This window comes from Mobula birostris, chromosome 22 (assembly GCF_030028105.1).
Source record: "Mobula birostris isolate sMobBir1 chromosome 22, sMobBir1.hap1, whole genome shotgun sequence".
Taxonomy (NCBI): Eukaryota; Metazoa; Chordata; class Chondrichthyes; order Myliobatiformes; family Myliobatidae; genus Mobula; species Mobula birostris.
Genome location: NC_092391.1, coordinates 24763784 through 24778740, shown reverse-complemented (window position 1 = coordinate 24778740; position 14957 = coordinate 24763784). Strand labels below are relative to the sequence as shown.

The 14957-nt window shown below is 39.2% G+C and overlaps 1 protein-coding gene across 3 annotated transcripts in view; it reads right to left on the bottom strand.

Moving 5' to 3' along the window:
* The window catches only part of LOC140186276 (uncharacterized), a 54086-nt gene that overhangs the window by 18547 nt on the left and 20582 nt on the right, over positions 1–14957 (bottom strand). For all 3 annotated transcript variants that reach the window (XM_072240335.1, XM_072240336.1, XM_072240337.1), the window contains exons 7-10: positions 14767–14831; positions 8763–8942; positions 6730–6854; positions 6429–6516 (exon numbers count right to left, since the gene is read on the bottom strand). In XM_072240335.1, the coding sequence (XP_072096436.1) occupies positions 6429–6516; positions 6730–6854; positions 8763–8942; positions 14767–14831 (458 nt within the window). The remainder of the gene's footprint in view (positions 1–6428; positions 6517–6729; positions 6855–8762; positions 8943–14766; positions 14832–14957) is intronic.

Genomic DNA, 14957 nt, shown 5'->3' with positions numbered 1-14957 from the left:
AATGTCTCTTTTAAAAAAAGTTGGAGCACAACCTCCCTGCGCTTGCATTCAGTATTCGGCCAAGGAAAAAAGAAACACCAAAATTTTATCTATTTTAATATTTTACCTCTCATTTCTTAATGCACACACATATAATATGGCAGTATTTTTTCACAAAATCATTCCCCTTCACCTCTCAAACGTTTTCCCATATTATTTACCTCATAGATGTCTTAAACTAAGGCCAACAAGTGCAAGCTGTAAAATTGGATCATCAATTATTTGTTGTGAGTTAAATCATTAAGCTATCTAATCTGTATTTGATATGTATTATAAAGTGTATCATCATTATCATCAAATGCCATGCCCAGTTTGAGCTTTGACTGCCATGGCCCACACACTCCTGTTTCGGGTCAAGTGGATCAATTCATTGGTATTCATTTCCAGTTCTCTGGCTACTGTCTCCATATCATTTGTCTTTGCCTTCCTCTTGCTTTCTTCCCTTCAATCTTTCCCATAATTACCATGCATTCTAATTCCTCTTTCCTAATCACATGTCCAATGAAGTTACCTTGCCTTTTCATGATCTCATACATTATTTCTCTTTTTGTGTTTGCTCTGTTCATGACATCCTCGTTAGATATTCGTTTCGTCCATGATATTCTTTGCAGCGTCTTCAAAAACCACATCTCTGCTGCTACAATTCATTTCCTCATGTTACTAGCTAGATATTGTCCAACATTCTGAGCCAAATAACATAACTGGATAAATGTAACGTTTCAGTACTCTGAGGCAGGTTGTCATGCCTAGTTTAGTATTGGTCAGTATACTCTTCATTCTCGTAAAGGTGTCTTTTGCCATCCCTATTCTTCTTTTGATGTCCATGTCACATCTGCCATCTGATGTCACCCAGCTTCCTAAGTAGCAAAAGTTCTTTACTTGTTTTACATCTTCCCCAATTATTCTCAGCCTGCAGATAGGATTCTCCCTCTTTTTGGATATCATCATACATTGTCTTTTTGCAATTGATAGATAGACCCATTTTTGCACTTTCTTCAAAAATTATATCAATTAAGTTTTGTAGTTCTTCCTCCGTATTTGCAATTAACACAGTGTCATCTGCATATCTGAAATTATTGATGTTTTCACCACCAACTTTGATTCCCAAATAAAGTGTATACCTCCACTAAAACTGAAGTCTTGGCAGTAATAAGTGGAGACTGAAGAGGATGCAACCTGGCTCCACCTTATCCTTCCCCCCCACTGAACCGAACGACCTGCCTTCTTTCCCCCCTCTCCTTATCATTAACCTCTACCTGTCACTTTCCAGGCTTCAAGTAGTTTTTAGGTCCAGGTTACAGCATCTTAAGTCACTTTTGTTTCCAATGGCAACAGATGGTCACTTAAGGAATTTGCTTTAAATACTGACAAGGCAATCTCTTAAGTGACCTACCTGCCATGAGCCAGCAGCATTCATTACTATTATTATTGTTGAGAGAAAAACATCCCATAGCAACTTGTCTCTATCCATAATATGGGATTCAATGGGAAATAGTGTTTTGTCTTATGGAAAACTGCAATACAGACCATTTCCTAGAAACAGAACCCTCATAATGCAGGGTCAGGGTTCCTTGTAATCAGGGCATCTCTAATATAAATGTAAGTTTAGCACAACAGAGGAAAACTGGGGCATTTTCAGTTGAACTAGTGCTAGGGTTCAATTATGTAAAATGCATTTTAATAACTTAGATGAAGGACCAAATTTGCTGATGAAACAACAAGATACGAGGAAGACAAAGGATCTGAAACAGCCAAACAGTAAGAAGGGACCTCATTTAGTACAACAACATTCTCAAAGGAATTGACAGGGTCCCTGCCGAAAAATGTTTTCTCTTACTTGTTCAGAAATTAGGAGCAATATATCAGGATAAGGAGCTGGAGTACAGGTGCCCCCTGCTTTCTGAATGATCTCTTTATGACATTTTGCTTTTACGAAAGAGCTACATTAGTACCTGTTTTCGTTAACCAAAAGAGGATTTCCGCTTTTACGAAAAAAGATGCTCACTTTAAACTTGTGTTTACCCCAAGAAAGACTACCATGACCATGAAGCCTTGCCCGGGCAGGTGTGCGCGCATGTGTGACGTGTGAATGAGAGTACGTGTGCATGCGTGACGTGCGTGTACGTGCATTTTTTTTTGACAACTCAATTTTGGCTCAAACTTCCCGATTCTGTTAAGTGAAAATACACTGTACATACTTTATTTCTACTTTATATAGGCTGTGTATTTATCATATCATTCTTGCTTTTACTGTATGTTAGTGTTATTTTAGGTTTTACGTGCTATTTGGTATGACTTGGTAGGTTATTTTTTGGGTCTGGGAACACTCAAAAAATTTTCCCATATAAATTTATGGTAATTGCTTCTTCGCTTTATGCCATTTTGGCTTACCAACGGTTTCATAGGAACGCTCTACCTTCAGATAGCAGGGGAAACCTGTAACTTCTTTATACAAAGAATTAAAAGTCTTTAGAATTCTCTCAGAGATACATTCCATTGCAATTAACATTATTAGTCTCACTAAACAGTTGATGCCTATCCCAAATATTTCGAGCATTTTCTGCTTTCATTGTAGTTATTATGAAGCCTGAAACCTTTCCACTCCTATATGTTTAATAATAAATGTTTAAATTCTCTCACTCGGTCCCACCTAATCAGTGTACCTAATAAAGTCCATTTTTACTTGAAATTCAACTGCATTATGCATTATACCTGTTAATTATATATAAACATTTTACGATCAAACAATCTTACATAATTTAATGAATAGGACTAACTCTAGGAAATTAATCTTTTTAAAAGCATTAAATATTTTATGGTACAGCAGGAAGACATTTTCTCTAAAATGAATGGGATGCTCAAGCAACAAACAAATCGAGAAGTGTACTCCATGATCACTTGAATAAATTGTAAATTATATTCCTGTCCAAATAGACCTAAATTTGTTTATTCTGATAAAGACACTGCAGTAAAGACCAATACTGATTGGCCGTCCAAACTGTGCTTTGAACAGATTGGCTTGCTAAGCCATTTTAGAGGGCAATTCCAAGTAAGCAATGTTGCCTGGGATCTGGAGACACAAGTAGGCCAGATCAGGTAAACGTGGCATATTTCTTTTCCTGAAAGCTATTCAAGTATCAATTCAAATTTTACAATTATTCTGAAGTTTCACAGTACAGGTTTCCCTCGCTATCCGAAGGTAGAATGTTCCTATGAAACCGTTCGTAAGCCGAAATGGTGTAAAGCGAAAAAGCAATTACCACTTATATGGGAAAAATTTTTTGAGCATTCCCAGTCCCAAAAAATAACCTACCAAATCATACCAAATAGCACATAAAACCTAAAATAACGCTAACATATAGTAAAAGCAGGCATGATACGATAAATACACAGCCTATATAAAGTTAGAAAAAATATGTACAGTGTAGTTTCACTTAACAGAATCAGGAAGATTTAGCCAAAACCAATTTGTAGAAAAAAATTGGCACGTACACACATGCGCACACACCTGCCCGCGCAAGGCTTCACAGTCATGGTAGTATTTCTCAGGGTAAACACAAGTTTAAAGCAAGCGTCTTTTTTCGTAAAAGCGAAAATCCTCTTTCAGTTAGTGAAAACAGTACTAATGTAGGCCTTTCGTAAAAGCGAAGTGGCGTAAAGTGAACGTTCATAAAGCAGGGGACACCTGTGCTGTTTTTATGCCAGGTTCACTTCATTATTTTGGTTTAAATTCCCCAGCTGCCATTTTAGGATCACTCATCCAAGCCTCTAGATGTTAATTAAGTCAGTAACACAAGCAATATATTATTGTACCAAATGTAGGATGACTCTAGAATAGTGGTTGCCAACCGGTCGATCTTTGAGACTTTCCCAGTAGATCCCGAAAAAAATGAAAAATAAATACACAAATACTGTTGTAATGTAAGCATTATAAAAATAAGTAATACTACTTAGGATAATGGTAATTTAGCAATACTCCAGCTACTTAAAGCTGTTTGTAAAGAGAGATTGTTTCAGATTGCAGGGTTTAGTTCCATTCTTTCTGCCCAGTATGCATGTGTGTATAGCTCCCCCACCACACACCATGGTGGAAAAGACCAGAAATAAAACCCCACAACCCGGAAGCAACCTCCCTTTACAAACAGCTTTTCGTAGCGGGAGTATTGCTATATTACCATTATCCTAATTTGTATTAACTTATCTTTATAATGCTGACATTGCAATACTTCTCCCCCTTTAAATTCCAACATTCCCCAAATGTAAATAACTGGGAAACAAAAAAACAGTGGTGTCATTATCTTGCATACCTCTGAAACTTAAAACTAGTGCCTCAGTAGCAGTTTACCAATACAAAACACTTGAAAAACGTGGCAGGTTCAACATTCAGTCTAACAAAGGAAACTGTCTGTTCAAATATTCAGTCTGTCAGGAGGTTGGCGAGGGTGCTGTGCTGCAACAGATGAAAATTATGAAATCTAAGTACAGGAGCTATCTTACTGACAGACACCTCACAGACTGTCTCAGACTGGCTATCTGTAGTTATGAGTCAAATTTCAGGGAACTAGCAGAAAGTATTCAGCCCCAGTCATCACACTGAGTGCAACAGTCAATTTTTATTCATTTATTTTTCGTGTTGAAATAAAATTAAATAATGAAACATAGAATTAAAGGTGTTGTAATGTGAGCATTATAAAAATAAGTAATACTAATTAAGATAATGGTAATATATAGCAATACTCCAGCTATGGAGAGCTGTTTGTAAAGAGAGGTTGTTTCTGGGTTGCGGGGTTTTACTTCCAGTCTTTTCTGCCCGGTGCGCATGTGTGTGACTAAACGATTTAGTAGTTCGATCTTGCCTTTCACTAAGGCTGAGGTAGGGAATCTTGGGCTTAAAAAGGTTGGTGACCACTACTCCAGAATAATGTACATTTAAAAAATAAGTTATTCCACAATACAAAACTCCCTATCCCATTACAATACAGAAATCCCAATTTTCCACATTACACAGTCTAAAGTGATTGGAATACTGCAAATGATCCTGAGTAAACTGAAGCCGAAAGCAATGTAACTGACCTTAGTTAAACTACAATCAGCACCTGATTTAAAACCAACATGTCACCCCACACAACTTAATTGTGGAACTTCATACAAAAAAAAAACTAAATAATCAAAAACGTTATCACCTTTGCTCTTGCACCATCGTCAATACAACTACTTCTGCCCAATATAAATCAAGTTTTTAAGATATTGTATAACAATTCAATAATGCTAATTAGAAATCAAGAGTCAGAATCACCAGCATATGTTGAGAAATTTGTTGTTATGCAGCAGCAGTACAATGCAATACATAATAAAAGCTGAATTACAGTTAAAAAAATATATAAATTAGTGTGAAAATATTAACAGTTCACAACTGATGCCTGTGATTTTAGCTGACTTAACTCCAAATCTTGAAATGCTTTTTCTAAACCTTACCATTTCTTACTTCTGTTAGAATGCCTTGTAAATCTTCACCTTTGAATTAATTTATAGAAATGTGGGACAATAGGATGTTTTACTACATATATTGTATTAAAATTGAAATTGTTGTAAGCTACTAAAGGTTCTACCTGTTGCAGGTTAGGTTAGCTTTAGTGCTTAAATGGAAGCAACTGCATGGTTGTATACAATTTATCTGCTTTATAAAATGTTTTACTGACCATGACATGTCTCATTTGCTTGGCATCTCTGAGCAAAGATCTTTACGTCCATACAATATTCTTACCCAGCTAGTAGGCTGATATTTCCACTGTTGAAATTACATTATAAGAAACTTCACAAAACATAGGAAATAGTTAACATTAGCTAAGCAAGAACTTGCAAACTTCACACAGACAACACTGGAGGTCAGGACTAAACGTGGATCATTAGGAGCATCAAGGCAGTAGCTCTACCATATACATTACTAATATGTGCAGGTAGAGAGGCAAATTATACATGAACCTTTTTCAACTGGCACGTTTTGCATGTGGGGTCTAATGTGCTTACCACTAGAAAGAATGCCAACGCATCCTAAATGTGTACAAGAAATCTGTCCATTGCCATATTTTTATTGTAAGCCCAAAACAATATTTTGACTCTACAAAATTTCATAGATTTTGCATCAAAAATGTTCTTGGTTTAAAAAGCTGAAAACATTTGGTTAACTTTGGATAGAGACAAATAGTTGCACAAAGCAAAACAATGGCTTAAACAAAAAGGCAGAACATGCTATAAATGTATATGGTTACTTAATTTCTGAAAGTTAGTTCAAAGTTTTACAGAAGGTAAACACTCTTCAAAAGGAAAACTTTTCTTTCTTTGTGACATTTATCAAATAGCAGTACAACACAAGTGGAAAGATTGTCTACCTTGTGTCTCTGCGTCCTCCGATGTTCAATGACATTCCCTCTGAAGTGGGCCTGACAGGTGCTGCACCATCGAGGTCTTTTTTTGTCACTGTGAAGCAAGAAATAGTTACTTCCAACTGCCAGAGATAATCTGTCTTCAGATTGGAGCATAAAATCAGCATTGAATAATTAGGCTAGAGTGATCTGTGCTAAGATTTATATGCAATATAATTTTCAAGGACAGAGACTTTATACTCCAGAGGTTTTAATTCCATTCATTTCACAACATTCCAAATTTTCAATCTCTGGTAAATGCACCTACCTCTCTCTGCCTTTTCCCATTGAACCTTGCTGTGGAATTATTGTGGCCAGACAAGCATTACTCATCTGCTGAATCTCTAAGAGTCGCTGATGATGGCGTGTCCCTGTCATGTGTTTCTGAAAGTTCTTTGAAAGGAAAATGTAAATTGAGATATTTAACAATATTTTATCCAAATATGTAAAATTGAAGCATTGAATACATTGAACAAAATAATCAGCTTTTCTTCAAAGATAAGATGTACATTTTATAATATATTTCTGTTTTCATCAGCCATTCTTTCTCAAACTGTTAAGTAGAAAGTTGACAGAAGTCTATGCAGCCACAGCATGCTACAATGGAATCGCTGCTGAATGATTGATTTCTCCATTTTTCATTATATTCTAAATCACAGTAAGAGCTGCAAATTATGAGCTACATGCACTTGAGTATGAACTGCTGCAAAAACTTGAGCCAGATGACAATGGATAAAGTACTTAATAATTTAGCTCTCACTTTTAAACCTCTATGTAAGATCAGAAAATTTGCCCTCTTCCCCTTTGTCCTTTTCCCAGCAAAGCAATTCTGCTCTTAGCTGGTGGAAGTATAACAGTTCTACAATACACACACTCAACAGAGGCAAAGGGCAGCAGGCTACTTCATCAAAAATATGTGTCTGAGCCATACTCCTTTGTTTATATCCTGCTAATCACTGATACAACTGTAAACAAAGGGATATAACTTAGTCATTAATTCTCCTTGGGAACGTAAAAGTGCATGACCCACACCACACACCCATCCAATACACAAATTCAGAGTGAATTTCTATGAATGGCTTTATCCTTCTGCATAATTATAAGCAGATGGCCCTTTCAGCTGGGTCTGCGCAACAGCCCTGCCAGTACAGCCAAATGCACCAAAAACAGCTACTTCACATGCATAAATCTGGCTTCCCCTATAGATTCCTTGTCACTAAAATCAGTTCTAGCTGCACACTATATTTCAACAGGACAATGCAAAAATTTGTCATAAAATACAACAGAGATTTATTAGGATCAAGAATGCAAAGTTTCAGTTGTTGGAGCAAAAGTACTGGACCACTTTTCACTGGACACAGAATTAGGCCATTCAGCCCAGCAAGTCTGCTCCATTATTTGATCATGGCTGATTTATTTCTTTTCTTAACCCCATTTTCCTACCTTCTCTCCGTAACCTTTGACACCCTTACTAATCAAAAACCTACGCTTTAAATATACCCAATGACTTCATCTCCACTGCCATCTGTGGCAATGAATTCAACAGATTCCCTACATTCTGGCTAAGGTAGTTCCTCCTCATCTCTGTTCTAAAGAGAAGTCTATCTATTCTGAGGCTATGCCCTTTGATCCTAAATTCTCCCATTATTTGAAACATTCTCTCCATATCTCCTCTAACTAGGCCTTTCAATTCTCGGTAGGTTGCAACGAGATCTTAATAGAATTAAGATCACATCTGATGATACTGAAAGATCTTGAAATGGTAGAAATGGTAACAAGACATAAGATCACAGGAATAAAGGGAGAAAATTAGGTTTTATTTTGAAAATGTAGATATTGAATTGACCAAGAGAAATAGAACTTGAATTTTAGCTTCTTAAACATGGAAAGAAAGCTATGCTCTTTCCTCACTGCTGCCATCAGGTAGAAGGTATAGGTGCCTCAGAAGTCACACTACCAGGAGCAAGAACAGTTAATACCCCTCAACCATTAGGCCTTTGAACAAAAGGGGATAGCTGCACTCCTTTAAGAAATCATTTAAGGACTCTATTATATTGTTATTTCATGCTCAATATTTACTGCTATTTACAAACATATTTATATCTACATTTGCAGTTTGTTTACGGTTGCTGATGTTTAAAATTACTGCTCTATAGATTTATTAAGTATGCCTGCAGAAAAAGAATCTCAGGTTTGTATGTGGTGACATCATCTGTTAGCTTTTCTAGGTGAATAGCTGCCTTAAGGGGATTATATAAAAATCCTCCCTATCAATCTTCAAGCCAATGCTACTTGCCTTACCTTTTGATTATAGCAGTTGACATTACAGATGTAACAGATGAACTTGGAAGGCATGGAGTCCAGCTCCTCAATCGAATCCTCATTGCTCTTGGATCCTGAATCAGGTGCAGATGTACTGATTGCCCTACTCTCACTGCTCTGCTGAATTGTTACTTTCAATGTACTCATCGTACTCAGCATCTGGAAGAGACACATTTATTTTTCCTCTGTAAATCGTTTCATTCAGTAGGAATCAAGAGGGAGGGAAACAGGAAAGAGGAGAGTCAGCAAGAGCACAATACTTGCTTTATTAACTGACGTCATGAAGTGATAAACATGGGTCAAACAATCACAAGCAAGAGAAAATCTGCAAATGCTGGAAATCCAAGCAACACACACAAAATGCTGGAGGATCTCAGCAGGCCAGGCATCAACCATCAACAATGCCCTCAACTGCAGCTCTTACATTTCATGCACGTCTGCTCTCACCCCATTTTTCTGCCACCCCACCAGGGGTAAGGTTCTTTTTATCCTCACCTATCACCCCACCGCATCTGGCACATAATTCTCCGTAACTTACACCATCTCCAACGGGATCCCAACACCAAGCACATCTTCCCCTCCCCCCAAAAATTTCTGCTTTCCACAGGGATCACTCCCTACGCGACTCCCTTGTCCATTTGTTCCTCCCCACTGATCTCCCTCCTGGCAATTTTCTTTGCAAGCGGAATAAGTGCTACACCTGACTCTACAACTCCTCCTTCACTACCATTCAGGGTTCCAAACAGTCCATCCAGGTGAGGCAACACTTCACCTGTGAGTCTGTTGGGGTCATATATTGTGTCCGGTGCTCCCAGTACGGCCTCCTGTATATCAGTGAGGCCCGACGTAAATTGGGAGACCATTTCACCGAGCACCTATACTCCATCTGCCAGAAAAAGCAGGATCTCCCAGTGGCCACCCATTTTAATCCCACTTCCCATTCCCATATGTCAATCCACGGCCTCCTCTACTGTCGCAATGAGGCCACACTCAGGCTGGAGGAACAACACGTTGTATATTCTGTCTGGGCAATCTTCAGCCTGATGGCAATGACATAGATTTCACAAACTTCTGCTAATGCCCCCCCCCCCCACTTCACCATTCCCCAACCCCTTTTCCCTCATGGCCTTCTGTCCTCTCCAATTAGATTCCCCCTTCTCCAGTCTTGTATCTCTTTCACCAACTTCCCAGCTCTTTACTTCACCCTTCCCCCTCCTGGTTTCACCTATCACCTTGTGTTTTTAACTCCCCTCCCCTAGCTTTTAAATCCACTCATCCTTTTTTTTCCCTCCAGGCCTACTGAAGGGTCTTGGCCCGAAATGTCACCTGTAGTCTTTCCATAGATGCTGCCTGCCTGCTGAGCTCCTCCAGCATTGTCTGTGTTGCATGGGTCAAACAATCAGAGCACAAAGTAAATTATTTTCATATTAGTGCCTTTAAACCTTGAAGGTGCGATGTTAACAGCATCACACCTCTAGATCATCACAAAAGCACAGAAAAAGAAGAATAAGTTCAATACCCACTTACATATTGCTCCTGAACTGGTTAAGGGTGATTAAATCCAAAGTATAAAATGTAAAACAGTAAACCAAGCAGCAGTTCCTCATATCCAAAGATACACTCATGCACCGTGATGTTCCACAAAACAAACCAGTCCCATTTTGTTTACTTCAGCTTCCTCAGTCTAAATATGCAAAGTGTCGAAATGCTAAAACAATTCAGAAAAATGCTCTGAAATTTCACCCATTTTTTAGCCTTAAGTTGGACCAATGACACTTGACATCTCTGGTATCATGACTAACAAGAGATTCATAAGTAACTAACATTATTAGGTAAATTTGCTTTAACTTTTTCCTTGTGGAACATTGTGTTGTTACTCTAAATACAGTAAATGGAACTTGCTTGAAATAAAGACATCCCACCAGAACTACTTAGAGAGATTTCTGATTTTCTAAACTTTGATTTTCCCCCACTCTAACTTTGTTCTAAGGACCTTAGTTAGGTCAGCATGAACTTAATGGACCCAAGAGCCTGGACGAGTACAATCCTATGACCTCAAAACTAGAATTCCTTATCTTCAGTATCTTCGTGCAAATCTACAGGCTTCTGCAATCCAAACTTATCATCACAAGTAACTAAATCATTAAGTCTCCTCTGCTATCCATTTTTTAAACTTCTGATATCCTACATAATTAACATAAACAGTAGCTTAACAAGTAAGGTGGATAAAATGGGAACGTGGAATGCTTTGAGGGACATGAATAACAGAAACATGGCTGAGAGAAAGGCACGACTGGCAACTCCGGATTGCAACAGGGACCTCCTTTTTAATAGGAAGGACATAAGAGCAGAGCTTAGAGAGGATATTCTTGACAAATCATTTAATTATGACACTTGTTTAAAAATTAGAAATAAGAGGGGTATGGTCACCTTGGTAAGTACATATTGGGGTGTATGGGGTGTCAGGGAGGGGTAGCACCTCTGGTGCGGGAACATGTCACGTCCTTTGTCCACCTTTGATCCCCACCTGGCACTCAGCTCTCACCTGTGGCCCCTTGTAGCTGTTTGCATGTGACAGCAGCCACACCCTGGGCAATGGCTTCGACAAGCCGGCTAAACCAGGTGAGAGTAGCCGACGGGTCTCAAACCCTTGGTGAGGTAGGGAGTTGTCTATCCCAGAATGTGAAGACAGACTCCGGCAGATTGAGCGGACGAGACCAATGGAAGGTCCAACAGTCAAGAAGGCGGTCTCTGCAAGCGTCGTGGAACGTGTAGAGCAGGACAAGACACAGAAGACGTCCTGGTCATCCACTGCGCCTAGTCTCATCTCCAGCTGTCTCGACTCTGTCTTGCCACTGGATCCAGATGTAAATTGGGAAGAGAGAGTGAGGCTGACACTGCGCAACTCTCCCTCACTTAAGTCCAAACCACGTGCTAGTCTCGACACCATCACAATGGTGTCGAGGTCCTCATCAACATCGACGATGGACGAACATTACATAAGTACATATTATGGAGCTTCACCCCACCCCCCAGTAGTCATTGGGAACTTGAGAAACAGATGCATCAAGAAATTATACACAGTTGTAAGAATAGTAAGGTAATAGTAAGGTAATAGTAGGGGAGATTTCAATTTTCCCCAATATTGACTGGGCAACTCAGAGGCCAAAAGGTCTGGATGGGCACAATTTGGTTGGTACATTCAAGTTTCCTCATGGAATAAACAGAGGAACCAACTCAAGAAGGAGAAAGAATGGACCTCCTCTTGGCGAACAAGGCAGGCCAAATAACTGAAGTGACAAGTAGGGAGCACTTTGGGTCCAGTGACCACATATCCATTACATTTAAAACAACCATGGAAAAGGCTAGAACAGGCTCACAGGTTAAAGTCCTGAACTGGAAAAGGGGGCAATTTTAATGGATCAACTGAGCAATTCTATTTAAAGGCAAAGTTAAAAGGAACAGTTGGAAATTAGGAGGCTTTTAAAACAGTCGTTTCAAGAGTCTGGGACACAAGTTTCAGTTAGGGTGAAAGGCAGAAATACTAAGTTCGGTGAATCCTCACTGCCAAGAAATATCAAAACTCCGGTTAGGAAAAGAAAGGAACATACATCACTCTTAGGCAGCTGGGTACAAAAGAGCTTCTCCATTAATATATAAAAAAAGTTGCAGCAGGCTTATTAGGGTAACCAAGGCATCAGGTGGATATGCCAGACAAGATCAAACATAATCCTAAAAAGTTGTTTGGTTATATTAACAGTAAAGGATGATTGGGGAGAAACTTGCACATCTTCAAGAAAGAATGCCTCATTATTAAGCCAGCTATCATTAAGGACCCCCATCACCCAGGATATGCCCCGTTTTCATTGCTAGCATCAGGAAGGTGGTACAGGAACATGAAGGAACACACTCAATGATTCAGGAATAATTCCTTCCCTTCTGCCATCTGACTTCTAAATAGACACTGAACTCATGAACACTACCTTTTTCTCCCTCTATTGTTATGAATTGCATTGTACTGCTGTCACATAACGACAAATTTCACAACATATGCTGGTGATATTAAATCTGATTCAGATCCTGATTGAAGACTATCAGGACAATCCACACATGGACCCAAAAATATGGCCAAGATTATTAACGTCTCCCGTGTTTACTGAGGAGAATACCATGGATGTCAAAGAAGTGAAGGTAACAGTGAGGTTTTCATATGCATATTAAGAGGGAGGTGGTATTTGCAGCTTTGAAGCTCAATAAGATGGGCAAATCCCCAGGGCCTAACCAAATGCACCCTCCAGTCCTTACGGGTGACCAGGAAAGAAATTGCAGAGGCCCCTATTGAAATATTTGCATTTGTCAGTAGCCACTGGTGAAGCTGTAGAAGCCTGGAGGGTGGCTAAAGGATAGGCCAGGGAACTATAGGTCAGTAAACCGGAGTTCAGTTGTAAGGAAGTTACTGGAGGGAATTCTGAAGGACAGGATCTACCATCACTTGGATCATCAAGATCTAATCAGGAATAGTCAGCATGGTTTTCTGTGTGGGAGGTCATGTCTGACATAGCTTTAGGAGTTTTTTGACGGGGTAACTAAGGGAATAGATGAAAGTAGGGCACTGTGACAAGGACCCACATGCAGGCTGATCTGGAAGATAAGGTTGCATGGATTTCAGGGAGAGCTGGTGAGATAGATTCAAAATTGGCTCAAAGGTAGGAAGCAGAGGGTGATGACTAAAGGTTGATTATCTGACTGGAGACCTGTGAATGGGGGTCAGTGTTGGGACCAGTGTTAATCATGAAAATGATTTGAATGTGATTGTACAGGGCATAATTAACAAATTTGCTGATGATACTGAATTAGGGGGTCTTGTTGATAGTGAAGTAGGTCGCAATGAATTACAAAAAATCTTGACCAGTGTGTGAAATCAGCTAAGGACTGACAAATAGGTTTTCAACTTAAATAAGTGTGACACTCAGACCAAGGTAGGACCTATATAGTGAGTGGCAGGAGAGAGACAAGTGCTGTGGGATACAGGGACCAGTGCAGAGTTGACTGAAAGTGGCCGCAGAAGTAGACACGGTGATGAAGGCGGCATTTAGCATGCTGGCCTTTATCAGTTAGGACATCGGGTTTAGGAGCAGGGATATTATGTTGCTGTGGTAAAGGTTGTTCGTGAGATTGGACTGCACCGAGTACAGTTTTGGCCATCCTGTTATAGAAAAGAGATTGTCAATCTGGAGAGTGTGTAGCAGAGATTTATGAATATGTTGCTTGGACGAGAGAGCCCGAGTTATAGGGAGAGGTTGACCACGCTGGACCCTCATTCCTTGGAGCATAGGAGAATGACAGCTATGGATAGACTGGATGGTTACCAGTGTCGGGGAGTCCAAAACTAAAAGGCACAGAAAGAGAGGGGAGGGATTTCAAAGAGACCTGAGATGTAACTTCTTTCCACTGAGGGAATGAGCTGCCAGAGGAAATGTTTGAGACAAGATCAACCGCAACATTTAAGAGTCATTTGGACAGATACATAGAGGGGAAGGGTTGAACACGGTCATCTGGGACTAGTAGGGAGGATCAGTGGTTGGCATGCATCAAGATTAGCTATTTCCTGCTGCATAGCCTATGACACTAGTTATTCAATTTGGCTTCTCAACAGAACAGCCTGTATTTTATTGCAGTCTGCAAAGCAAATAAATAAATAAATAAATAAATCAGGAACCATTCATAACTGATCTTTGCATGTTAGCCAGGTTCTTTCATAAATAAAGAATTATTTATACTAGGTTTTTGTTAATCCACACTCACTGAGCCCTTTGGTATAGCTCAAGACTAGTCAGGGTTACTTTTGGCACCTTTATGACATAGAGAACCATCAAAAGATACCCACTTTTAATAGGGAATATCTGCTTACATTAAACCATTATGGCTCCATCCACTTGACTAAAGGCTAATGTAAGGGATGCAGTAAAAATGTTATTCTTACCTCTGTATTTGGTGTATTGCGCTCCAAAATCTTTTCAGTTCTACTCTCTTCACATTCATCAGTTTCTGCAAATTAAGTTATTGTTTTAAAAAGCAACTACTTTTCTAAGTAAAAATAGTATGGAAACATCAAAGCCCTTGAACAGAAAAGCCTACAAAAAGTAGTGGATACGGACTAGTCCCTCATGAGTA